Source organism: Brachionichthys hirsutus, chromosome 16 (assembly GCF_040956055.1).
Source record: "Brachionichthys hirsutus isolate HB-005 chromosome 16, CSIRO-AGI_Bhir_v1, whole genome shotgun sequence".
Lineage (NCBI taxonomy): Eukaryota > Metazoa > Chordata > Actinopteri > Lophiiformes > Brachionichthyidae > Brachionichthys > Brachionichthys hirsutus.
The window spans coordinates 3,258,106-3,282,306 of NC_090912.1; the positions used below are offsets into that span (position 1 = coordinate 3,258,106).

At 49.8% G+C, this 24,201-nt stretch overlaps 5 protein-coding genes across 5 annotated transcripts; all 5 read right to left on the reverse strand.

Moving 5' to 3' along the window:
* Positions 1-361: 361 nt before the first annotated feature.
* hmgxb4a (HMG box domain containing 4a) lies at positions 362-5,177 on the reverse strand. The gene is made up of 13 exons (XM_068750075.1): positions 5,135-5,177; positions 4,558-4,600; positions 4,272-4,408; positions 3,535-3,610; positions 2,868-3,443; positions 2,566-2,769; positions 2,205-2,386; positions 1,959-2,040; positions 1,821-1,885; positions 1,614-1,710; positions 1,353-1,516; positions 1,046-1,168; positions 362-958 (listed from the first exon to the last, which is right to left on the reverse strand). The coding sequence occupies exons 2-13, from the start codon at positions 4,592-4,594 to the stop codon at positions 914-916; spliced, it is 1,788 nt and encodes a 595-aa protein (XP_068606176.1). The 5' UTR covers positions 4,595-4,600; positions 5,135-5,177; the 3' UTR covers positions 362-913.
* A 301-nt stretch (positions 5,178-5,478) lies between these two features.
* On the reverse strand, positions 5,479-8,046 carry ankrd54 (ankyrin repeat domain 54). The gene is made up of 8 exons (XM_068750172.1): positions 7,659-8,046; positions 7,281-7,328; positions 7,102-7,200; positions 6,884-6,955; positions 6,699-6,746; positions 6,442-6,566; positions 6,236-6,343; positions 5,479-6,108 (listed from the first exon to the last, which is right to left on the reverse strand). Exons 1-8 carry the CDS (start codon positions 8,044-8,046, stop codon positions 6,034-6,036), a joined length of 963 nt encoding a protein of 320 aa, XP_068606273.1. The 3' UTR covers positions 5,479-6,033.
* A 1,160-nt stretch (positions 8,047-9,206) lies between these two features.
* On the reverse strand, positions 9,207-12,421 carry foxred2 (FAD-dependent oxidoreductase domain containing 2). Its single transcript, XM_068750346.1, has 9 exons — positions 12,342-12,421; positions 11,928-12,233; positions 11,567-11,818; positions 10,996-11,283; positions 10,688-10,854; positions 10,347-10,512; positions 10,006-10,235; positions 9,623-9,793; positions 9,207-9,364 (listed from the first exon to the last, which is right to left on the reverse strand). The coding sequence occupies exons 1-9, from the start codon at positions 12,419-12,421 to the stop codon at positions 9,207-9,209; spliced, it is 1,818 nt and encodes a 605-aa protein (XP_068606447.1).
* A 2,068-nt stretch (positions 12,422-14,489) lies between these two features.
* On the reverse strand, positions 14,490-19,042 carry mcm5 (minichromosome maintenance complex component 5). Its single transcript, XM_068750098.1, has 16 exons — positions 18,870-19,042; positions 18,512-18,638; positions 18,300-18,428; positions 18,057-18,229; positions 17,808-17,963; positions 17,497-17,666; positions 17,234-17,405; positions 17,045-17,156; positions 16,815-16,958; positions 16,674-16,739; positions 16,436-16,612; positions 16,244-16,356; positions 16,026-16,154; positions 15,663-15,805; positions 15,055-15,182; positions 14,490-14,621 (listed from the first exon to the last, which is right to left on the reverse strand). The coding sequence occupies exons 1-16, from the start codon at positions 19,040-19,042 to the stop codon at positions 14,520-14,522; spliced, it is 2,214 nt and encodes a 737-aa protein (XP_068606199.1). The 3' UTR covers positions 14,490-14,519.
* A 741-nt stretch (positions 19,043-19,783) lies between these two features.
* Positions 19,784-23,957, reverse strand: gcat (glycine C-acetyltransferase). The gene is made up of 9 exons (XM_068750139.1): positions 23,684-23,957; positions 23,016-23,146; positions 22,824-22,925; positions 22,590-22,736; positions 22,006-22,160; positions 21,437-21,519; positions 20,976-21,147; positions 20,174-20,295; positions 19,784-20,066 (listed from the first exon to the last, which is right to left on the reverse strand). The coding sequence occupies exons 1-9, from the start codon at positions 23,901-23,903 to the stop codon at positions 19,915-19,917; spliced, it is 1,284 nt and encodes a 427-aa protein (XP_068606240.1). The 5' UTR covers positions 23,904-23,957; the 3' UTR covers positions 19,784-19,914.
* Positions 23,958-24,201: the final 244 nt, after the last annotated feature.

Sequence of the window (24,201 nt, forward strand, 5' to 3'; positions counted from 1 at the left end):
GGATGACTCGGCTCGGCCCGAGGCTCCGAACGCAGGGAGGGGTGTCAAACGGAGGCCCGGGGCCCGCCGGGGCCCCGCACGGAGCCCGCCCGGGGTCCGACGTCACATTCCATCAGAACAGATCTTGATGAAATTTGCAGGAAATGTTGGGAATCCTTCCAGGAACCGCTGATTACATTTTGGTGATGATCCAGCAGAGATCCTGGATTTTTGGATCAGTTTTCAGAACTAATTTAACAACTTTCACTGGACTTTCATTTTAAAATATGACATTCCTCCAACAAAGGCAAAGTATCTTATCATGCATTCAATAGCTCTGCTGCTAGCATCAATAAGAAACAAAGCAGAAGCGGACTCAGAAGAGATGGATTTTAATGCTGCCATCATGTGTGAACAGCTCCTGATTACAGCAAAGTTACACCTAAAGGTGTTTAAAAATGCTACACGACAGTAAATGTACACAGCAAAAATATCAAATGTATAAAACAGCAAGTGAATCTTACATAGTAAAAGGTGTGGAATATATTATACCATGATGACAGCGTTAATGTTCCTGTACATTTTAGTAAAAAAAAAAAGAAAGAAAAATCGAATATGTATTTATGTACAGAACAGTGTACAGTTACACACAATCACACACTCATTCTCACAACAGTACACACTGCTGTAACAGTAAAACTGAGCTGGAGACACATTGTGTTCGGTAAAAACGTTTCCTTTAAAAAAATAGAATAGTGCTAAAAATTAAAGGGGCAGGGTTTAAAAAAAAAAAAAAACTTTAAAAACATGCCGACACCAGAAGTGTTGGCGCTTTCTGCTGCCAAGCAGCGGCTTAAATTCAAGTCCGACATTCCTTCCAGTCAAACGCGTCGACAGACGTCTGATCCCGCGTCGCTGGCTCGCCGTCCTCCGCTCACAGCCCGGGCATGATGTAGGCGATGTTATCCAAAGTGTTGGACTGAAAAGGAGAGGAAGCGCCACCGATCTGAGCTGACGTGAAAAACGAAACGCCGCTTTAATTTAATTTAAACTCCTAATGCCATACCAGGACGTTTCGGGGGCACCCGTTCAGCTGCGGTATCTGCGCTGTGAGGCAGGTCAGCGGTCCCAGCGCACACAGGATGGAGTCCAGAAGGACAGACAGACTCCCGGACACCGCCACCATCCCCTAGAAGCACACATCGGTCACATGACCCCCCCCCCTGTTCTCCTGCATAGCAACCATTGTCAGATCACGCCAAATTATTTTATTTCTTTTTTTTTTTTTTTATGTGATCAGCTCTTTCTTTTAACCGATCTTCTAATTGATGTCCTCCGTTTTACTTCCTACGCACGTGTACGAGGAAACTAACCTCTGTTTCCTGTAGCCGATGGCCAATCAGGGACAGGGACTCTCCCAGGAGCTGCAGGTGAGCCGCCGCATCGATGGGATCCACGTCCGGGACCCGTGCAGGAGACAGGGACAGCGTGGCCGGCGCTCTGGTGGGCGACACCATCGCCGTTCCTGTTACAGCGACTGAAGTGAGACAGACGATTTAAAGACGACCGTTATAAAACGGCACAGAGCTGAGAAATGAGAAATGAGAGATGCTCCTCGCCGCTCCCCAGAATACCTTTGCTTTTGCTCTCATTGGTGCTTTTGTGTTTGACGGTGGTGGCCTCAGCTTTGTTCTGCTTGTGCTGCAGATATTGAGCTTTCTGCTTCCAAACCTGCACAGAAGCAACGACAGAACACCGGAGGGGGGGTTCAGAGAACTGCCGGAAACAGCGAAGGCCGGCGATGACGCTCAAAAGCATCGAATGAGGAAAGAAAAACATACTAATTTGTCTTTGTCAGGCATCGCTTTCCACACCTCTGCCAGCTTTTTGCTGAGCTCGCCGAACACTGCAGATCAAACAGAGCCACGATTAATGTCTCATGCCATTCCATCAGTTAAACTCGGTCTTCCTCGACCCACCTAGTCCCGGTTGTTCCGCGTTGATGTTGACTCTGTACTCCTTACAGAACACCTGATACGCCGATGCGTTCTTCTTCTTGGGCTGAGAGCACACAGAGAAATGCGTCAAGTTTTCTACTCGGCAACGCTTGTTGTTAGCTGGTTAAGCTAAATTCAGTGTGTTGGTGCCGTCGGGGGGGGGGGGTGTTCTTCAACGCTCATTCCTAGTTTGTCTGTTGGGAGAAATGGGATCGTACCGCATCTCACCTTCTCCTTCTCGTGCTTTTCCCGATCTTTCTCATCCTTCTTCTTCTTCTTCTCCGCCACCGCGTCGTTGCCTTGGTGGTGGTGGTGGCGGTGCGGCGGGACGGGGGTGCTCATGGCATACATCGGACCCACGGCGCTGTGAGTGACGGTGGGGTGGGAGTGGCTGTGGCTCCTCGATGACTCTGGTGAGTGCCATGGACAGACAAAACTGCAATGAGGTGTTGTATTAGCACATCCGCCTGGAGGCGAGGGTCCGACAGGAAGTAACCGTGGATGAATGTTGAGAAATACCTGTTCAAAGACAACCATCTAAACAATCCGTGTGTTTGTGTGGCCGTACTTCCGTCGGAGAGGGACTCACCTCCAAACCCTTTGCTGTGCTTCTTGTCCTTCCCGCTTTTTTCCTTGTCTCTGTCTTTTTCTCGGTCTTTTTTCTTCTTGCTTTTTTTGCTCTTCTTTTTCTTCTTGGACATGTGTGCGTATGAATCGTCTATGACCAGCTCACCCGCCTCCAGTTCAGCCCCGGACGAGGAGCTGTCGTCTCCCATGCCACCTCCGTAATGACCTGCATGCCGGAGAACGCAGCAATGCCGACTGATAAACAACAACAACAATCGTTCAGAGTGGCACGGCACGCCAATAGAGAGGACGTCTTCTCCTTACCTTCCACTTCCACCTCCTTCCCCACCACGGGCAGCGGGTCTCGACTCTGCTGCGCTTTCTTCTTGGGTACCTTGGTGAGCTGCGTCCTGTCTCGGTCCTTCTCTTTCTTCACACTTCCTTTGGAGGCGTGCGGCGTGAAAGGGAAACTCTCTCCTTCCTCTTTCTCTGGCGAGATGATGAGCTTCATCTTCAGCCCGTCGGCCTCGCGTAACGTCAAGGGCTCCTCTTTCGGGGCGCCGCCGTGGAACAGGGACGACTTTGAGGAGGACGACGAGTGCTTCTTGGAGGAAGAGGACGACGAAGTCGTGGAGCGCGAGTGGGAGAGGGAGTGGCTCCCTTTGCTGCCGCCGTCGCGTTTGCGGTCCTTGGAGGAGTGCGAGGAGAAGGAGGGGTAGGAGGGCTTCTTGTGCAAATGGGGACTGGGCTCTGAGCCTGTGGCCATCGGAGAGGTGATGGCCTGCAGGAGGCCCATCGCCGTATCTGTCGGGTGGGAGGAAGAGGGGGATGAAAGAGGAGGGGAGCGGTCTGCTGACTTGTGCTTTTTCTTGTGGGAAGGTGGACCAGAACCATCGTGGTCTGAAACAGGGGAATAAAAACAGCACCGTTGTACAGAGATTTATTCTGGTAGATTAAATATTATTATTATAATTTGGACGAATGCTCTCACCTCTGTAATAGTAGTCCTCACTGTGCTTCTTTTTCTTTTTGTGCGAGTCCCCTCCAAGCAGAAAAAGTTCAGAATCCTAATGTGGAATAACACTGCTGTTACCGACCACTTCAAGCTGTTGCACAATTAGCTCAATATCTTACCACTTGAGCGGTGCGATAAATCCGATTTCATCATCAAATTGTCATTTTGTCTTCCAATAATCATTGAGCTGCAGTACTTTCTACAAAATATGTTGCTTGCTGTTGTAAATCTAGCACACCTCCCTCACTCCTTAAAAGCCCAAACTCACTTTGAGGCAGGTTGGGACATGTTTTGACTCGTGTGGTGGAAAGAGACACGGATTCTGCTGCTTGAGAAGAAGATATAACGCGATGCACAGAAAGCACACGATCGAAATATACTGCTGTAGTGCTCACAATGGGACAAATCAAACGACAGCCGTCTTACACTCCCCCCCCCCCACCCCAAATATGACACAAAATTCTACTTTTATTGACTACTGGACTCTCAAAATGATGCAAAACATAAATGACACAAATTCCAAGCCCAATGTAGAGTCGCTTTAGCTGCCGTGACCTGCTGCAGTTCAGATGCATATCCAGACCTTCTGGCAGCTGTTTATTTTACCAATACACAAAATATATATTAGAAACTGAATAATTTTGCATGCAACTGCAAATAATTATACTGATGTTAAATTATGACTTAAAATTATTAGCAACAAATAAGCTTACCTTGGGTCGTTTTTTGGAAGACTTTCGGACCTGAGCAGCAATCTCCTCTTCCTCCCTCAGAAGATCCTTGTAGGACCTCCTCTTCTCTCTCTGGCTACGACCTGCTACGAGCCCCCTGTCGCCTTCCATCCCCAGATCTATCATAAATCAAAAGAGCACAATCATTCTTAGATAAGAACTAAGCTCACGCTAGTAGCTCACATGTTACAGCTCATGGTTATTATGACTTATTTATTTTTTTCCACTCCAAGTAATGTTTGATTAGGCAGTATTAAATAGTTCTTACCCATTCCTCCTTTACTTTTAATCTCCTCAAAAGCCATGGCTTCCTGCAAACACAAAGAAAATATTTACATTTTCGCACCGAATGTTCGAAAGGTATATTTTGGACAATTGCAAGCAGGCAAGGCACTGCAGCTGCAGGCATCCCTGACTATAACACTACTCCAAAGTGGACAAGTGCTCCGAGACTGGACGCTTCACGCGAAAAGCATCGTTTGCGTTACAGTAAAATAATAATATGTCAGGCCGAAGACACAAAAAGGTCGCTAAACAAATTCCCGCCTACTTTCATAAAGACATACGAACACACCCCCTCGAGTTAACTTTGAGGCTTTCGCGTCGCAGGATTTACAGCAACTGAATACGCACAGCCAATCGTGGCCCGCGCTCGTCGGTAAACACTGATAAGGAAAGTCCCAGGCTTTCGCCGACAGCTAGGCCACAGTAGCATAGTGGGCACAAAACACCGAGGCCGGCGTGCATTTAACCGTGCTCATACATTAGCCACCTCTGGGTGGTAGCATGTGGAGTTTATAAACGGGGAAATGAGAGAAAAATGTGTGTATAATAGATATTACTACCTCTGCGAGTGTCCAATTTACGCGGGTCCAGCCGCCATGTTTTATTTTCGGCGAAAACAAACGTGACCATGAGGGGGGAGGAGCTTTGGTAATGCAGCCAATCATCGTAGAGAAAAGTTGCCATACTAGCAATACATTAGCTAAAGCTCTGTTGACAAGCTATTCCATGTCCTGGTTGAGGAAGACAACGTGCTTCCACGTGCAATTACCTGTAAACAGCATGTTGCATTTCAGCAGCATCCCAACAAACAAAACAAAATGTATGAAATAAATATTTTGCCAGTACTACAACCAATCACACATTGATTTATTGATTCACATAAATTCATTTGAAACAACTCCTTCAATCTATACAGTAAAAATACAAACACAAAAATTCAGTACGAGAAAAGGCAACGAGATGCAAAGACGGCATTGGTGATTAACTCAAAAATACTGCTGAATAATTTCACAAAACATGTCTCTCTCCCTCTCCCTCTCGCTCCTCTTTCACACACACACAGGTCAGCGAAATTCCCCTTCATCCATGTACTTCTCCTTTGAGGGTTTCTTTTTACCCTGAAAAGCTAACATATATTATTTTCCTATTCTTTAATTAAACGAATATGTACTACAGAAAAGTAGTGGGTATTCAATTTTATCATCTTTTCACATTTAAACAAAATAATTCGTTTTAGCCACAAACACAGGAACAAAACCTCATCAAACCTGTAAATACTGGCAATATAATCATTGTCTCGTATTGGTTAAGCTGACAATCTGATACTGTTAAGTGCCGTGGATCCATTGCCGATTTCTTCCCTTGGAATATGGAATAAAAATCCCCAGTATTATGGTTTTGTATTTGCATAAAGGCCAGTGGCGTGGGGAGGACTTCATCTTTCATTCGACTGAATTTTCTACCTCGCCCCAAAATTCTGTTTCTGTAGACTGAGTGATGTAAAACTGGCCAATAAATCAGTCACCACGTCCACCTGTAAAAAATAAAATACAGAGAACCATGTGAGAGTTGGAAAAATAAATAAATAATGCAGAATAAATGTAAACTTCTACGCACAGAAATGAGAGAATGTTCTTCGAGTACCGGTAGGTGGGTCTTACCTGTTCTTTGGTGCGTGTGTGCTGCAGCTGTGTCGAAATGTGCTCCAGCCGGTCTCTAGCTTCACTCTGGCCCATTAAATTCAGGTATTCCCTCAGCATTTGAATAATCTGAAAGGGAAGTCAGATATATACAAATAGAGATTTAAAAATCCAGATGCTTTGCCGACCCATCCTCGCTTCATTAAGCCAGCCAAAGCATCGTTTACCTGCGTGACTTCCCCTCTGAGCGTCTCCAAGCTGCGTGAATCGCCCTCTTGCAGAATATTAAGCTTGGAGCGTGCTAAATGGAGAGGAGTCCTGCCAGCTCGGTCCAGGGCATCCACACGGGCACCTTGACACCGACGATAACACCACAAATACCTCAGTTATACACACTTATTAAATAGTTTCAATAGTTTCGGCTATCTTGGATTTAGCTTTCCTGCGGCGGGAAACGGAGAGCGCCAGAAGTCAGTCCTCTTACCTCCTCTCAGTAACGTGGTGATTACGGGGACGTGGTTGGTGCAGGCCGCTGCAGGAACACGCATTAAAACAGGCAAGATTACACACACTAGACAAACAGGAAACTGTCGTGCTGCGTTCAAACGCATCACTATTAACACGCCACTATTGGAGACCACAATGCTACAGGTGAACGCTGCTTCTTACCCAGATGGAGGGGGGTATTTCCCAGACTGTCCCGCTGGTTGGGGTCAGCGCCGTGGCTCAAGAGCAACTGCACTACAGTCAAAAAACAGGGGAGATTCAGTAGATTCTATATAAACAGAACCTTTATTGTCTCGATTACAAAAGGGAAATATAGGAAAACAAAACAAAATGCTGAAAACAATATTTGAACAGAGGAGAACTAAACCCGACAAACCTACCGATGCTTTCGTTGCCATTGCAGGAGGAGAAATGAAGCGCTGTCCTTCCCTTGTCATCGGCTGCACAGGGGTCTATGTCGTCCTGCAGGAGCTGCCGAACTGGAAGAAAAAGGCAGGAGCATGAGCAAAAACAAGCCAGCCTCCAGTCATCCTCGTACGTCTACCTGCACGGTTCATACCTGTGTCAATGTCGCTGCCGTTCGCCGCTTCCCTCAGTCTTTTCACGGCTGTGGAGATAAAGACAAGGCACAATGTCAGCTATGCAAACACGTTCAATGGGGTTCAATGGGGCTGCTCGCCTTGAACAATGGTCGTAAACATACACACGGCTTTAAGAGACGACACGTGGCCGGGAGCTGAATTGTTCAAACTCCTGCTGTGCATCACCCAAAACAAACAAAAGCAAAGAGAGCTCCCCCCCCCCCCCCCAATTTAAGCCAGAATGACACTATAAAAGGTCTCTAAAAAGATTCAGCCTCTTTCGTACTTTGGAGAGACCCTTGCAGTATATCTGCAGCCATGTTTAAAATAACGACACACACTGAACAGCCGCTCACCATGGACGTCCTTAGCAATGGGACCGAGGCTCCGCACCAGTCTGTGTTGCCTCCTGGCCCTCGTCCCCGTCATCTTCCCCACTTTGCTCGTCACGCCACCGGCACCACGCTCAGCTCGCCCCGGCTCCCACAACAAGTGGAGGTACCTGAGTTCTTTGTCGTCTACCTGTCCCCCACCACCCAGCACCACCTTGCTCTCCCCAGTCCCGCTTATTCCGAACCCGACAGAAGCGGCTGCTCCGTCGTCCATTCCTTCCACGTTACCCCCTCGCTGCTCCGCGCTCACCGACCCCCGAGCGTCCTCTGCGGCTGCGGGTTCCAACACGTACTCCCCCTCCGAGCTGGACCGGTCATTGTCCGAGGCAACGCTCTGGCTCCAGCCGTCCATATGGATGCTGTGTTGATATTGCACACGTTGCAGTCGGTCCTCACTATTGCCGAGGCGAACCGGAAGTAAAGCTAACATCAATAGCTAACTGGAGTTACGGCTCCGGGTCCGTCAGCGACGCCTGCAGCCTTTCCACGGCCCAAAGAGACGTCTCGGTCTCGGTCCTGGACTATATTTTGGTGTTAGTAGTCCTCCACAGCAGCAAAATGTCCCCCTGCCTACTTTACAATTTCCATTTCGACGGGGCAGTAGTAAAAGGCACGCCCATTGTTCCGTCGGGAACGTCAGAGCAATGAGGACCAATCAGATTCCGCGTTGTTCATGAGCTCCCGTCCAATAGGAAGAAAGACAATCTCGGAGCCACTCATAACGTGGCCGCTCTGTACATGTGCAAAATAAAGATTGAAGAATTCCACTTTTTAGAAGATAACAGTCAATTTTCTCGTTTGATACGTTTTTTACGTTTATCGATAATTTCATGCTTCATCTCCATCATCATCATCATCATGCGTTTTTTTATATAATACAAGGACTTGTATTTTGTTGAGCGCAATAAAGTAGATTTGAAGTGATAATTTGTCTCTCCTGTGAAACAGCAGTCTCCAACCAGAGGGTTGCATGATACACAGTTTATTACTGGATGATTTTATGCCTTTTCACATTTTAATATAAATGTAAACAAAAAAGGAAAATAACTCTTTGGTTGAAATCATTAGGGGACATTTCATTTGGCGATAATGTTGGTGTTGTGCGTAGAATGTAGAAGTTCCTTTATTTCGAGGGCCGAACGCCTAAATCTGCTGGGAGGCACTGATCTGTTAGACGCCGTTTGGTGAAGAAGACTTTGGCGTTGCTTATTGATCATGGGGTGGCTGAGGTAGCAAGTCAGAGGTAGCCAGTCCTTAACGTTAAACAGCATAGGCATTGGTCTAACACATGAGGAAAAACAATCAGAAGTCAAGACGGCATTTGGTGAAGAAGACTTTGGCGTTGCTTATTGATCATGGGGTGGCTGAGGTAGCAAGTCAGAGGTAGCCAGTCCTTAACGTTAAACAGCATAGGCATTGGTCTAACACATGAGGAAAAACAATCAGAAGTCAAGCTTCAGTCCCGAGGAGACATCGGCTCCAACGTGTGCCAGGTAGCTGGAGAAGGCGGTATCAGACCCGGCTCGCGTCTCGCTCAGTGTGTTCCATCCCAGTGTCGTGAATCTGCCGCCACAGCTGGTTGTCACGGGCGACACCCTGCTGCTCCAAGTATCCTTGCTGACAGAACAGTGGCGGCTTACGGTGGGTAAGAGAAAAATGGAAACAGGAGTCTAAAAGACAGGAGAAAACACAAGAATGAGGGGATAATTCCATCCTGAAACTCAACAAAGATCTGGTCTCAGCTGGCTGCAGGTGAGAGGTGGGCTACACACTCCGGATGAGACGCCAGCTCATCGCAGTCAAATAATTGTGATTAAAAATCAAATAAATCAGGTTGAAAGATGTTTTTTTCCCCTCTTACTTTCTGTTGCTGAACACACGTTTGCGAGCTGATGAATTACTGATCAGTGTTGCAGGAGCCAGTTTACCAGCGTAGAAGGTCCGCAGGTCAGTCTCCATGCAGTGCTCCAGAAAACGCCGCAGTGGCTGGATGTGAGATTTGGGACTGTCCCATTCTGCAAGGAAGTCCTCAATCATGTGATGAATTGCCTTGGGCCTCGGTAGAGGCCAGCGACTGGGGCGCATCTTCATGTCTGCCTCTGGATAAAAGAAGAGCTTAGATGAACCTGTAACTTACATTTTAGGTTTTTTTTGTGTGTGATTCGGTAAAGCCTCGGCAGTTCACAGTTTAAGAATCGAATTTACGGAGGAGAGCCCCATCAATGACACCCAATAAGCTCCAATGCGGAGGCCTCTGAACAGACATGAAACACAGTGACACTTTATTCCCGCTAGCAGCATTTCCACTCACCCGTAGGAAGAGTGTCGAAGTAGTACAAAACAGGGTGCAGAAAGTTTGACAGCCAAGCCTCAGTCCACTCAGTTCGAGCCCGGTCCTTTCCGAGGAAGTCGGCGTTCTTGTTTTTCCCATACTGAAAAAGCAGCACTATCATCCCATTGGGTGAGACTTCGTGGCCGGAGATGGCGCTGAACTGAGGCAAAGCCTGGACAGGAAACTCTTCCACATATTCACAGTGGGAGCTTTGAGTAAAGGAGAATCAAGGGATAACAATCATGCACCCGTGGAAGCTATTTATATAAATGAAGTTGTGACAAAACTGGTGAACACACAAAACAAAAAAAAACGCCCACCCTCTCAGAAGTATGACGTCCACAAGCAGCTCAAACATTTGGTACATCCCAGACGATTCGCCGATGCGCTTCAGAATCCACGATTGCAGCTGCGTCGTCAACAGTGTGGACGATTTCCATTTGTTGTCATGGTAACGCTGCTCAAGCACGCGATGCACGACTCGTGCTGCAGCGGAAAGTTCATTTGGGGTTTTTCAAAAATATTACTTGTGTCAAACAGAAAGAAAGTAAAAAAAAAAAAAAGGCAGTTGGAATTAGAAAAAAAAGCGATGCTTCATCAAGATCACACACACACACACACACACACACACACAACGACAATCACCTGATGCATTCCTCACCTGTGTAACGGAAGCCGTGGATGAAGCCGCCGGCTGATAAACGGTAGTCTCTGGAGTGAGAAGCGGTTCCCAGCACAAACAAGCCAGGCGTGCTCTTCCCTTCATACCAAGCCGTCAGACCTGGCAACCTCCCTTTGGCATTGTCGCTCTTCGGTGGGCAGGCAGGGCTGGGGAGATTAGAACGTAGTGAACATTACATGAGTAAAGCAACTTATTATAACAGAAGATATGGCAACAATTGGGTGTAGAATGCAACGTGTGGCTATTGATCAACACGGTGGGGCTGCTTGTGTAATCTGAACGCTTACCTGTCGAATATGCTGAAGTTGAATCGGAATCCCAGGCACCCAATGACGCGATCGTAGGGCTTCCTCATGGCGAAGTTGTCCACGTAATAACCTGGCAGCTCGTCTCCCGTCACGCGAGAGCCGTTCTTCTGTTTCTGAATGTATTTATTTACAGCCAAGTACAACTTGCTTTCTGAGTTATTGCCTCGGCCCTGCAGCTGAGTGATGGCTATTTTATTCAGTTTGAGCTCTGCTAACCCATCGAGGGATTTCAGCTGGTACGTGTCCAGGAGATCATTATTGACAGCTCTAAAAAAAAAAAAGAAGAAGAAAAAAATCAATATGTTTTATTAGCTGATCACTATAGAAATGTGTAAACTCAAGATATAAATAATAATATCAATGATTACATTTCAGTAAATAGTGAAATAGGCTGATAAAAGTAACGTGGCTTCTGCCACCTTGATCGTTCAATTGTAAAATTCACTTTAGACAAAAATGAATAGCGTGAAATAAGAGTTTAAAATCTGAAAACTGGATGCACCATTCGCTGTTTTGCTACAAGCTGCAGCAAAGTCTAGTCCAGGCCCACCTGAGGTCTCCCACGTAATGCGTCTGCCAGGCCAGCCGAACGGGGCTGGAGCTCAGCAAGTGCACCCTGCTGGCTCGAGTGGAGATGCTCTGGGCCGTTTCAAACGCAGAGTTCCCCTTGCCCAGGATGAGCACAGCCTGGCCCTTGTAGTCGTCAGGATCGGTGGAGATGGACTCGTAGTCCTCAACTAGGTCGGACCCCATGAACTCTACTTTCTGAGGAACCCACAAGCCTGTGGCTACCAGGAGGACGCTGTCAAGAGAACCGACCAGAGAATAAGAGTGATGCAGCTGCAGCCCAGATGAATGTGACCCCCCCCCCCCCCCCCCCGACCCCCACAGTTCATTAGAAGACGATGTACCTGCATGTGTAGTCCGATGCGTGCTGATCGGTAAGGACGTAGGCGTTCCCAGTGGCTGCTGGTACTACCCTGACCCTTCCGATGTCTACTCCATACCGAACCTTCAGCCCAAGCTCCTTCTCGTACATGGACAGATACAGCGGGTAGGCGTCAGCTGACGGGAAGAAGTCACTACTCACTTTCTTAAACAGCAGGTCGGGTTTGTCGCTCAGCAGCGAGTTCCAATCGTGGCGCATGTTGAACTCCCGGTTGTGCATCCCGGTGTGGATCTTGTTGATGCTGATGAGCTTCCTGTGTCTGGGAAACCTTGAGGAACAAAACAAGAGGAGGAGGCAGAGGCGGACACGCGGGCGTCAGCGGTGAAGCCGCACACATTTCCTGCTACTCCTCCAGCTCTGAGTCAAAAACTCCTACTTGTTAAAGAAGGTGCCCGGTCCCGAGTTCCTCTCAAAGATGATATAGTCTCTTTTCGCCTTGGAAAGGAAGTGTCCCATCTGCAGCCCTGCAGGTCCAGCTCCAAGCACGCAGTATTCAAAGTCGTGGGTTCCATGGCGCTGGTGGTCGCCGAAGGAGCATTCAGCACAGCCGAGCAAGACGAGGAGGGTCAAGCAGCGTCGGATCGAAACCATCATCTGTTAAAACATCAGTCAACGGGGTTAAACATGGCCGCCCTGATGTAAAGACGTGAACGCGTAAAATAAATACGCGAGTCGGTGCTTATTATTGTGTCGTACAAACCCATGAAGAAGTTAGGATCATTCTATTACACTCATTCGCTCACTATAACAAGTTAATGACGAGTAAATAAATGAATGTGTTTAAAATAATATTGCTATTTTGGACACTGAAAAGGAATCCTGGATCTGGATCTGGATCCGGATCCCAGCCTGTAACTGGGTCTACTTTCGACCAAAGCCACTCTTTTCCCAAGTTTCTTATAAACCTGTTCAGTATTTCCTCTCCACCCTGCAGGGAAACAACAAACAAACAAACAAACAGGCATGGATGAAAGACTAGCAAATTGCTTTTGATTTACATAATAGGAAGATTAAGATTATTATATATTTTTTTCTTCAGATATCTTTGCCTCTATCTGACGTCACTACTCGGCAGCAGCTTTAAGTTAACCCAGACCAGGTCACATTTTCAAACCTTTGATTTGGTGCAGAAAAAAAAAAAGATCCCTAAAATAAATATGGCGCCGGAGACAAAAGGAAGCGCGTTCGATAAGTTAGCGGGACAAAACACAAGTTAGCGTCCGAGGAGACTGCAGGGAGAGCGGGTAGCGACCCCCCACACACACACACACACCCCGGGCTGGCTCTGAGCCGTTCAGCCGACGTTCAGGCTCCCTAGCGCGGGCTGCTCGGCTGCCAACGCCCGCTGAAAGACGCCGCGTCGCTTCAAAGGAGCCGAAGAGAGACTTTACCTTTTGAACCGCTGGAGCTCGCGCGCGCGAACATCCGACTGTCAGCGCAGGTTTGTAGGCGCGTGATCGAGCCGCACGAACAACTACTGGCAAACCCCGCCCACTCCTGTTCGTGGACTGTGCGTGCGTGTGTCGGCGTGTACGGGGAGGTGTGTGTGTGTGGGGGGGGGGGGTCTTATACCACTCACATGCAGGCAAACAAGATGATTACATATTTGAAGTTTGTGTTTTCACCAGAGCCCAAAGGTTGCTTTTTGAAACGTAAAGGTCCTCGGTTCGATTCCGCAGGTCTGTGTCGAGCGTTTTTCGACCTCAGACTGGGCCGAATGTTGACCTTTCTGCAAGTCAACGGCCATAAGCGCACAGCAAAAGACATCCAAAGAGGGGCTTCGGCGCAACTCTTGCGTGTGCTTTTTGAGAGGCCCAGGAGGAGCCCGGAACTGAATCGGATTGCAGAGATCTAGAGATGGATCAATCGGGCCGAGCCTATTCACGGCCCAAAGTACTGCGAATGCGTACAAGCACGCAAATGTGACGTCGATGTTCACGTTAAACTCTCGTCATGTTGGCGTTACGGGACACGGCCAGATCCGTGGTTAAACACCGAATAAACCAGAGTTACGGACAACATACGGTATATCGATTGTTGAACTCAAAAGATCCCGTCTCGTCGCGCCCCCCCCCCCACCCCCGCATTCACCGGGTTGCGTAACCACTGATAACTCCTGGCCTTTGCAGTCCAAAACTCAAGGCCGTGTTGATGGAGAGGCATGTCAGAATCAACCCTCGCCTGCGTTCCCGTACAACTCGCCTTCGCATCGATAGCGGCCGATAAATGATGTGCACCATTGTGAAAAACGTCTTCTGGATCCGATCCAGAACGAGGTTGGGAAGAAAACATGGAATTTTAACATTAACCCCATTTATGGATGCAGTTATAAATATCAACTGTGTCACTCTGACTTTTCACGATTGGTGTATAAAGATACCGAGAACAATTCGTTTTCCAACATTTCAGATACTTTAATTCTTTATACATCCAGAGCCAATTCGGAATTCAGATTTGAATCCGTTTCCCCGAAGATGTCCATCGGCTGATACGAAACGGATCAAAAGTATTTACAACAACAACAACGAGGATCTGCCCCGGCGCTGCGTCGCCTCTACTTGACCCTGTAGAGAACCTTCCTCTGCATGCGGTGCTGGAGCTCGCCCCTCCTCAGCATCAGGTGCAGCACTTTGTAGATGGCGTGCTCCGGATACTTCTGTAAAACAACCGGCAGAATCCACAGATGGTTCATCCAGCCGGAGAAAATGGTGTGGGATTAAAATTTAGTTGATTCAATTTTGAGGTGGATCTGGGAATAGGGCCGTAAAAACACCAACATTTAAAGAACTAATGATGATTAAGACAAGATTCCGAGACGACATCATCATGAAATCACTGTGGGTCGTCTCCTCCCACCCATTTATCGGAACAGATGTGTTTCAATCACTCTGATCGGTTCCTCATTCACAGGAATGAGGAAGAAAAGCGCTAAGCTAACTGAAAACCAATGATTGTTTGACATCTTGGCTTGGAAAATGATTGAAACAACTCATTTCTTGTGACCTGATTAAAAACGCAGCTCTAATCTGATTGTATTTTTTTTTTTTTTTAATAACTTTTTGACCCTATTGCCATTTGGTCACGCTGACCTGTTTGGTGAAGTCTTGAACGATGCTGTGTTCCGACACCTGGGAGCCGATGGCAAAGCGTCTCTTCAGCTGCTTCTCCACGCGGGAGATCATGTCCTGGTCCTCCTGAGACGTGAAGCCTTCCACTCCTAGACAAAGAAAGTTCCAAAGGGACGTCAGGGACAACAGGCCTCTGAACTTCCTCGACTTTACACTGAACACAGCTGAAATCACGTTAAAAAGCATTTACAATCAGAAAACATATGAAGTTAAATAGATTTGTCCACGAGGTCCCCAAAAATACGTCTTTCAAGTTTCTTTGTTTAAAACATCACTGCTGGTCATATTGTGTGCGTCTTAAAAAAGGAAATGAATTTAGGTTGGCCACGCCCTTTCCAGAGGGTGGGTGTGGCTTGGTCTGCCGGCATAACAGTGGGAACAACTCATCTTTCCTCCCTGGAATATTTCCAGTATATTTCCTTCCGGATCTATATTCTAGATCCATCTGGAGGAGGTGGAAGACAAACAATGACGCCGTAACCGGCCTCAAATCTGAACGGAGCTTCTCAGGAAATCCGTCAACTCGAACTGAATCTCAGACGGGACCCGGTTTCACAACAACAACACACCGGACAGGCTGCCGGACAAGGCGGCGTCCAGCGTGGACACCTGGAAGAGTCTGAGGCCTTCGTCAACCTCTTCCTCGCCAGCCACGGCCTGCAGCTTCATCTTCGCCAGGGACTCGGCGATCCGGATGACGGCCTCCAGCTGCCTGAAACGGAGAAGCGGCCGGTGAGGAATTCAACATTTACCGAAAACCAGGAAGCTTCCAAGTTGTGGCTCAAGAGAATGATGAAAATAAAAACAGGGAGGACACGCCTTAGTCGTGCTCGCCGCGGTCCAGTCAGGCGCCATCTTTTCTCGGGGGGGGGGGGGGGGTACCATCGTTTTTGTTCAGGCCCGCGCTTTGAAACCGACGACCTGAACGCTACCTGACGGTGATGGGGATGGAGGGCCTTTTGTCCGTCTCCCTCTCGTGCGCTCTGGCGCCGCTCCTCATCAGCACGTATCGGTTCTTGAGCTTCTCCGCCGCGGCGGCGGACAGCCGAGGGCCACATTTACTGCGAACAGACATTCGGAAACAAAAGATGAGCGCGCGAATTCGCCGCGATCCGACGTGAATCCAGCTCGCCCGGCGCCACCGACTCACGTCCTCGCGTAGGCGATGTACTTCTTGAAGGTGGCGAGCGGAATCTCGCCCTCGACGCCCTCCGTCTGCGTCTGGGCACTCAGGTGAACGTTCATCACGTGGCGCGCCAGCGTCTGCGAGACACGCATCCGTGAGACACACTGCGCTAAACGCTGCGCCTGCCGCCCGACGGCGCCGGGCTCCGCCCCCTACCATGTCCCGCTGCTGGTCGTGCTGGTCTTTGATGATGAAGATCATGTCAAACCGGGACAAGATGGTGGGCATGAAGTCGATGTTGTCCTCCCCCTTGGTGTCGTCCCAGCGGCCGAACACGGAGTTGGCCGCCGCCAGCACCGAGCAGCGGGAGTTCAGGGTGGTGGTGATGCCGGCCTGGGAGGAGCGGCGGGTTAGTTTGACCTCCCGACCCCCCCGAGGAGGCGGCTTCTCCTACCTTGGCGATGGAGATGGTCTGCTGCTCCATGGCCTCGTGGATGGCGACGCGGTCGTCCTCTCTCATCTGAAGGACAGCGTGGGCGTCAGTCCCGCAACTCGCCCGGGCTCAACGGCAAACCGCCACGCAAGCTCCTCTTACCTTGTCGAACTCGTCGATGCAAACCACGCCGCCGTCGGCCAGCACCATGGCGCCGCCTTCCATCACAAACCCGCGGGTGCTGGGATCCCTGATCACGGACGCCGTCAGACCCGCGGCGCTGCTGCCCTTGCCCGAGGTGTAAACCTGCCGGTGGACAGCGGACGCTCCTTTTACACGCCGGCGCGGCCGTGGCGAACCGGCGCGAGGGAACTTGTGACGGCGACACCTACCCCAATAGGCGAGCACCGCTCCACGAACTTCAGCAGCTGAGACTTGGCGGTCCCGGGGTCGCCCAGCATCAGCAGGTTGATGTCCCCCCTGCGGGTGAGACCGTCGGGCAGCCTGGGACGAAGGCGGGCCGTCAGGACAAACGCACGGAGACGCCCGTCGCAGCGCGAGCGCAAAACCAACCGCCTCACCGCTTCCTCGAACCGCCGAACAGCAGACAGGTGATGGCCTTCTTCAGGTCGTCGCTGCCGTAGATAGACGGCGCCAGGGAGCGCGCCAGGGAGGCGTAGACGTTGGGCGTAGCCGCCAGAGCCCTCAGCTCCTCCTCTTCCTGCGGGGTCACGGATCCAGTAGCGCCGCGGCCTGGAAGAAAAGAGAACGGCGCCAGTCAAACATGGCGGCCGCCGGAGTTCCTCCTGGAACATGGGGGGGGGGGAAGGAAGTTTCGCCGCACCCGCCCCTTCGGCGTCCACCTGGACGCCAACAACTCGGAGGTAAGCCGTGCGAATGCCCACGCCGGCGCTTTTCTCTCTCCCTTTGGTCTTCGCGGCGGCCATCTTCTTGATGGAGTAAATGCCCATGATGGTCACCCTGTTGCCCGGGACAACCCGGTCACACAGGTACCTGAGACGGGAGGAGAAGACGACAGCCGGGGGGGGGGGGGGGGGGACAATAAACCATCACCGTTTAAATTGTGTAAACAGCAGAAAGCAACCATCCTTGATTGAATACGTTTCCATGACGATGACCCCCCCCATCCCATACCTGTCGCAGTAGAGCTGCAGGTGACGCGGCATCTCTCCGTGAGGCACGGCGTCCGGAGATTCCTGCAGGCGGAGAGTCTGGAAGTCGACACAGACGCAGCGGTCCGGGATGATGAAGTAGGGGTCGACGGGACACTTGACCCTCCCAACGTTATCGCTGAGAAGACAGACAAGCTGTCAAGACACGGGGGGGGGGGGGGGGGGGGGACGACGACGACACACATACCCCGTCCTGTGGCCCCGCCCTCACCTGTTGCACTTGCGTGGCAGCGCGTAGCCCTGCAGGCCCGGCGGCAGCGGGATGTTGCTGACGACGGCGCGGCAGCCGCGGCACTGCAGACACACCTTGGTGGCCTTGGCCTTCACCGGCGTGGCCGAGATGATGATGCCGTGGACCTTCACCAGGCGGGACACCTGCTCGGACTGGAGGCGAGAGAGACGGGCGGTCAGACGGGCGAACGACAGCGGGAGCGGCGGCGGCGCGCAGGCGAACCTTGAGGTCGCGGATGGAAGCGTGATGCGCCTCGCTCTTCAGCGTGACCTGGACGTCCTGGGCCGCGTCCTCTCCCGCAGGCCGGGGGCGGGTGACCTCGTCGGCGACCTCCTTGGCGGCTTCCTCCAGCTGCGAATGAGACGTCAACGTTGTCTGGAGGAGGAACCCCCGGAAGCGAACGGCGTTCCAGTGAGCCCTCGGGGGTCGCTCACCAGAGGCAGGTTCTCCGCCGGCAGCTTGTAGAGACAGTCGGACAGGTCCTCGTCGAAGCTGGACATGTCCTCCACCTCCACCCCCACCCAGAACTCCCCCAGGGTGCAGCGCCGCTTCAGCTCGTCTCTGGTTGGAGGCGACAGGAGCCGGAGTGATTTACTGCAGAAACCTGAAGGGCTCGTGCCTTTCTCCTACATTTCCCATAATGCAATTCAAGGACCTCGTGCCCCGAAATGCTTCTCTTTTCAGTTTTACCCTCTTGAGTGACATCAGAGCTACTTTATCACCAACAACAGATCCAGACATAAATAATAATATTACCTAACTACCCCCCCCCCCCCCCCCAACCAACCTCACCTGTATTTATAGGTGAAGCCGGTTCGGTCGGTCCCGACTCTGAACTGTCGGAGGAAGTCGCGGAACCGCTTCTTGATCTGGACCCTCTTCAGCGCCCCGTCGTCCCCGCCGGGCCCCTCCGCGCCTCCGAAGCTGTCGCTGTAGTAAACCCCCGGGTCATCGAAGCCGGACATGGCGGAGCAGCTCAACAACGAGGAGACGGGCGAAAACTACCGAAGCTGAAAAGAGCAAACACGAAAACTACCGAAGCTGAAAAGAGCAAACACGAAAACTACCGAAGCTTAAAGAGCAAACACGACAAACGGGCAGACGAGGCTGCTCAGCGAAACTGTTCCGCGGCAAAAACTGAAAGTCCTTCCGGTCGGTTTCCCGCGAGTCGCTTCTTGTAACGCCCCTCTCGTAATCTGATTGGGTTAGAAGCAGGAAACGCGTGTTTCTATTGGCCAATGTGACGCCCAGAGGCGTTTGTGAACGCTGATGGCGCGAAAACGACAATAGGAGGCGGAGCTAACGCGCAGATTATTCCTCCATTCATTTTCCGGACCGCTTTGTCCGATACCGGGTCCGTGGGTCGTAGGGTCACCCTGGCACTGGCGGTTATCCATGAAATTACACCCCGGGCGAGATCCCCTCCGAGCCCCCCCCCCACACACCTGAAATCGTTTGATCTGAATGCAGGATGACCCACATTCAGCGAACAGGACTTACTATAGAGGTGGTTCGGGCATTGGTCAGGATAAAACCACGTGAATCAAGGTATGATTAAAAAAAACGAAATGCATATTTAATGAATATAAATTAAAATAAATTCTGGTAGTTTTATAGTGCGAGTTAGAGTACCAGCCGTTGAAATCCGTGGGGGGGGGGGCCTGAGGGTCAATTTCCCTCTGAATCAAAATGCAAATTCATTAAAATGTTTACAAACATGTTTATTTCTCAGCAATTTAAACAAACAAAAAAAGACATTTACGTCCATTGACCTATGAATGTAATCGATGTTTCCATGGAAACATCGACCCTCACATTCCCGCTCTGCTCGTCACGTTCATGGAACGACTCCGTGCTTCCTGCCGGTCTGGATGAAGGCCTTCACACAGCGGTCGATGTCTTCCTCTGTGTGGGCGGCTGAAATCTGGACGCGGATTCTGGCTTTGCCTTTTGGCACCACCGGGAAGGAGAAGCCGATCACGTACACTCCTGTGGGCCCGACACGTCCGAATGCAGAGTACAATTTACTGACTGTTAAGTACACATGGATATATTTTTATTTTATGCTCTGGATCTTGCATTCGCTGCTCTCTCACCGAGCTTCAGCATATCATCGGCCATCTGAGATGCCAGCCGGGCGTCGCCCAGCATCACGGGACAGATGGGGTGAGCTGAGCCGGCAATGGTGAAGCCGGCCTGCGTCATCCCGTCTCGGAACCTGAATGGACGGCAGACAAACAGAGATATGAGCACAACTAAGATGTAAAAAAAAAAAACCTAAAGGAGGCAGAAATTAGGTCATTTTGAAAAGGTCGGGCAAATTCTCCCGTTAGTACACACTTAGATTTCAGTTTCATCTAAGGTCACGTTGAATTCAGAGTGGCTGCAAACGGGCGGGAGAGCCCGATAGGCAAATGAAGGAGTTACTAATGAAACAAAGTGACAGAAACGTAAAACTTTTGTTTTTACAAACATGAGCTAACATCAGTTATCAGTGAGATGAAAGGACTGTTTAAATGAGAGACGCTAACTTCAAAATATTTTTTTTTTTTCATTCCCATGAAACTTGGGACAAGGTCTTCCGGTTTTTGATGTATAATAATGTGAGCAGCATTTTCACTGGAGCTGGAACGATTCAGGGAAAAAAATGTGAGTCTGGAATATTTGGCTTAGAATCAATGAGATATTGAGAACAGAGGTAATAAAGCAAAGGGGTGGAGATGAGAGCAGAATAGAAACAGAACAATAACAAAGCGAGAGAGGAGAGCCGGCTTTCAGCACCATGGACAGCACCCAGGGCTGCTCCTCCAGACTCCTCATCCCCATTACAAGCTGCACTCGGCACCACAAGCACCACTCAAGTGTCCTCGGAGCTTTCCTCAAACAGCGATTACGCACCTCATGGTTTTGGCAGTCATGCTCTGGGCAATCTCGCTCGAGGCGAGCAGCAGCTCCACAGCCCGGGTCGCACAGCCGACCACAGGAGGCGGGAGGGAGTTGGAGAACAGGTACGGCCTGGAGCGCTGCCTCAGCAGCTCAACGAGAGCTTTGGGGCCAACGGTGTAGCCACCTGAAACGCAGAAAGACCGGCTTGGTGAACAGACAAAGGCTACGAGTGCAGATTCCATCCCATCGAGGCCCCTGCGGCTGAAGAACGAGAAGAGAATAATGTCTGAGATGGTGCCGCGTGATCAACCCGTAAACGACTGATGACCAAAAGAAAAAGGGAGGGTCATTAAACCGGCATTCATCACGACATCCATGTTCCCATAGCAACATCTTAACGTAATGAAAGCCAGAAGTTGTGTCTATTAACATCAAAGCTATGAGACCTAAATGAGCCGAAGGGTCTGACGTACCAGCGGCTCCGCCCAGCGCCTTCCCCAGGGTGGAGTTTACAATGTGAACTCTGTCCATCACTCCCAGGAGCTCGTCCGTTCCCCTGGGAATCACAGGGAGGGCTGCCGTTAGTTGGTCCCCATGGTGACGGCAACAAAGTTCGCCTCCCCCCTGGCAACACCTACCGGCCATTGGTAACGGCCACAGGAAAGCTAGCAAGCATATTCCCGTCTCCGTCGTTACATCCGATCGTATGTAGCTCCTACGTTAATGATATAAACCCTTCATTTCTGTTCTAACATTTACGTTTTTGATTATAAATGAATACTGAACAAACCAATTTATTTTTGAACATATTCCCCCAACATCATAATAAAAAAAAACTTTGAATCGGGCTACGTTTCCATGGCAACTGGCTCAACTCTTGGTGGTATTCAGTGTTTTCTCGGTTTTCCGATGCAGGACAGAACCTCCTCGGGGTTCATTGCCCAATGGAATGAAATGGTTTCGTCATTTATAAAAACGTAAAGCATTTACACACGCGATCCGATCCGGATGGCTCCCGTTCCACCGTTTGTTTTTTACCCACCGGCCCCGGGGCCCCAGGAATCCAGTGGCATGGCATTCATCTATGAACACCATAGCTCCGTACTGCTCAGCCAGGTCACAGATTCCAGTGAGGGGGGCCACGTCTCCATCCATAGAGAAGACTCCATCGGTGACGATCAGCCGCATGCGGGACGACTGAGGAAAAACAGAGGTGATATTTCTCGCTTTAATCAATGCTGTAAGCCTCATCTGCCCCCCCCCCCCCTCCCCCACTCAGCTCAAATGATTGAGCAATAAATCTGACCTGTGCGAGCTCTAAGTTCACTAAAATACAGTTTCCCAGAAGTGGAAATCTATTCTAATGCAAGATTGAGTAAATCAGGAAGAGTCACGATTCCGTGATATGATGCGACGAGAAAAGCACTCGGAGGGCGCCGACCTCCGCCAAGCAGCTCATTCTGATTGAATTCACACCGTCCTCATGGTGATCTGGATCATCACCAAAAGGTTCTAAATTGTTCATGATGTCTCAGGGAGGAAAACATGAATAATGTGTAAGTAAATATAGCAGCAGTAGGAAACGAGTCATCATGTCTTCGTGTTGTTTGGAAGAGGCTGAGTCACCTGAGACTCTTTGAGCCTGTCCTCCAGGTCACTGAGGTCCATGTGTTTGTAGCGCAGCCTCCTCGCTCGGCAAAGACGGATCCCATCGATGATGGAGGCATGGTTTAGCTCATCAGACAGCACTGCGTCATCCGGGCCTAACAGAACCTGGTGTGAGAGAACCATTACATGGGCTCGGTGCCATGGGGGGGCATTATTTCTGCCCAACACAGAGGAGAATAAACTAGGACTCACCTCAAACAGTCCAGCGTTGGCGTCGAAGCAGCTCGCATAGAGGATGCAGGCCTCCCTCTCATGAAACTCTGCTAGCTTCTGCTCCAGATGTTTGTGCAGGTCCTACAAAAGCACACACAGCGAGCTCAGCTTCCGGAGATCGAGCCGTAACGCAGTTCGGGGAGCGTCGGTAGAGACATCCGTCGTACGTACCTGAGTGCCACAGATGAACCTGACGGAGCTCAATCCAGCGCCGTGCGACTTAAGGGCATCAATCCCTGCCTGCACCACATCCGGATGGCTGGACAGGCCGAGGTAGTTGTTGGCACAGAAATTTAATATATCTGAGAGAGAAAGAGAGAGAGAGAGAGAAGACCTAGATTTAATAAATTTTAAAAAAGCCCATGGAAACACCATTTTAGGTGAAAAATCCAGACTCTGCTCTCTGAGCAGCTCAAATCAGGAATTTAGACTTTAAATATTTGACAATAAAAGGGAGGAAAAACAATACAATGAAGTAGAATACGAGACAAAGTTGGACAGGAGAGAGAAAACAACAGTGCTGGGGGTGAAAGCGGAGTCAGGGGTCAGGGGTCATGGCCTTTAGAAATCTACAAACAGTTTTCAGTTTCATCCTGATGCACTCTCACATTCACAGAACAGAAACTGATTGACAAGCTTTTTTTTTCCTTTTGCATATTAAAAATATGATTACACTTCATTTCCCACCTAAACTGCAACAAAATACTTTTTAATTAAAGCCTACTTGAGGTTACAATCCGTTCGTTACAGCCGCTCTGCCTGACGCCGACGTCATGACAGCGCGACAACCGGGTGGTGCGTTCAGGGGACACTCGGGTATGGGAGAATCCGCTACTCACTGCTGTGGCTGCCCTCCACGTTAATCTGGGGACCTTGCTTTGACGTAATGATCCTCTCCGCTTTCCACGTCCCCGCGGCTCGAATGCTATCGAGCTCTTTCTCCAGCACAATTCTGGCTTCAGCGACAGCGGCGTAACTCCGTCCCCAAACCGTGGCCGGGTACGGGAGGCAGACCCGGACTGCTTTTAACAAACTCCACGATGCTTTTCCGAGCGACATCGCTACAAACCCGTAGTTTCCTACAATAGGCAGCCGGAAAGAACGTAAAAACCTGAACGGGGTTGCGTAGCGTAACAAACAGAGGCATATCTGTCGTAGACCAATCGTAAGTCAAAGGTTCTCGTCAGCTGACCCGTTTTGTCCAATAAGAATTTAAATATTAAATTTGCGATTGTTTTGTTTACTGAAGCGAAACCCAAAACTCTTGTTGCTAAAATCTAAATTAAAAAGCTATATTTCGAGGATTTTAACATACAATAGGAAACATTCATCCATAGCATTTGAATTAAAACAAGAT

Coding starts and splice junctions, on each gene's coding strand:
- hmgxb4a (XM_068750075.1), bottom strand. CDS start 4,594: ATGGCTTTTGAGGAGATTAAAAGTAAAGGAGGAATGG. Junction 4,409..4,557: donor TAAAAGTAAAGGAGGAATGG/GTAAGAACTATT, acceptor GATTTATGATAG/ATCTGGGGATGGAAGGCGAC. Junction 3,611..4,271: donor CTTCCAAAAAACGACCCAAG/GTAAGCTTATTT, acceptor ATTCCACATTAG/GATTCTGAACTTTTTCTGCT.
- gcat (XM_068750139.1), bottom strand. CDS start 23,903: ATGTCGCTCGGAAAAGCATCGTGGAGTTTGTTAAAAGCAGTCCGGGTC. Junction 22,737..22,823: donor CCAACGCTGGACTGTTTGAG/GTGAGTCCTAGT, acceptor CTCTCACACCAG/GTTCTGTTAGGCCCGGATGA. Junction 22,161..22,589: donor ACAGGCTCAAAGAGTCTCAG/GTGACTCAGCCT, acceptor GTTTTTCCTCAG/TCGTCCCGCATGCGGCTGAT.
- ankrd54 (XM_068750172.1), bottom strand. CDS start 8,046: ATGGACGGCTGGAGCCAGAGCGTTGCCTCGGACAATGACCGGTCCAGC. Junction 6,956..7,101: donor CAATGGCAACGAAAGCATCG/GTAGGTTTGTCG, acceptor TTTTGACTGTAG/TGCAGTTGCTCTTGAGCCAC. Junction 6,747..6,883: donor AAATACCCCCCTCCATCTGG/GTAAGAAGCAGC, acceptor GTGTTCCTGCAG/CGGCCTGCACCAACCACGTC.
- mcm5 (XM_068750098.1), bottom strand. CDS start 19,042: ATGTCCGGCTTCGATGACCCGGGGGTTTACTACAGCGACAGCTTCGGA. Junction 17,667..17,807: donor CTGCAGCTCTACTGCGACAG/GTATGGGATGGG, acceptor CTCCCGTCTCAG/GTACCTGTGTGACCGGGTTG. Junction 16,155..16,243: donor TACATCGCCTACGCGAGGAC/GTGAGTCGGTGG, acceptor GTCTGTTCGCAG/TAAATGTGGCCCTCGGCTGT.
- foxred2 (XM_068750346.1), bottom strand. CDS start 12,421: ATGGGACACTTCCTTTCCAAGGCGAAAAGAGACTATATCATCTTTGAG. Junction 11,819..11,927: donor GCATCGGACTACACATGCAG/GTACATCGTCTT, acceptor TTCTCTTGACAG/CGTCCTCCTGGTAGCCACAG. Junction 9,794..10,005: donor CTTCGACACTCTTCCTACGG/GTGAGTGGAAAT, acceptor TCTTTTATCCAG/AGGCAGACATGAAGATGCGC.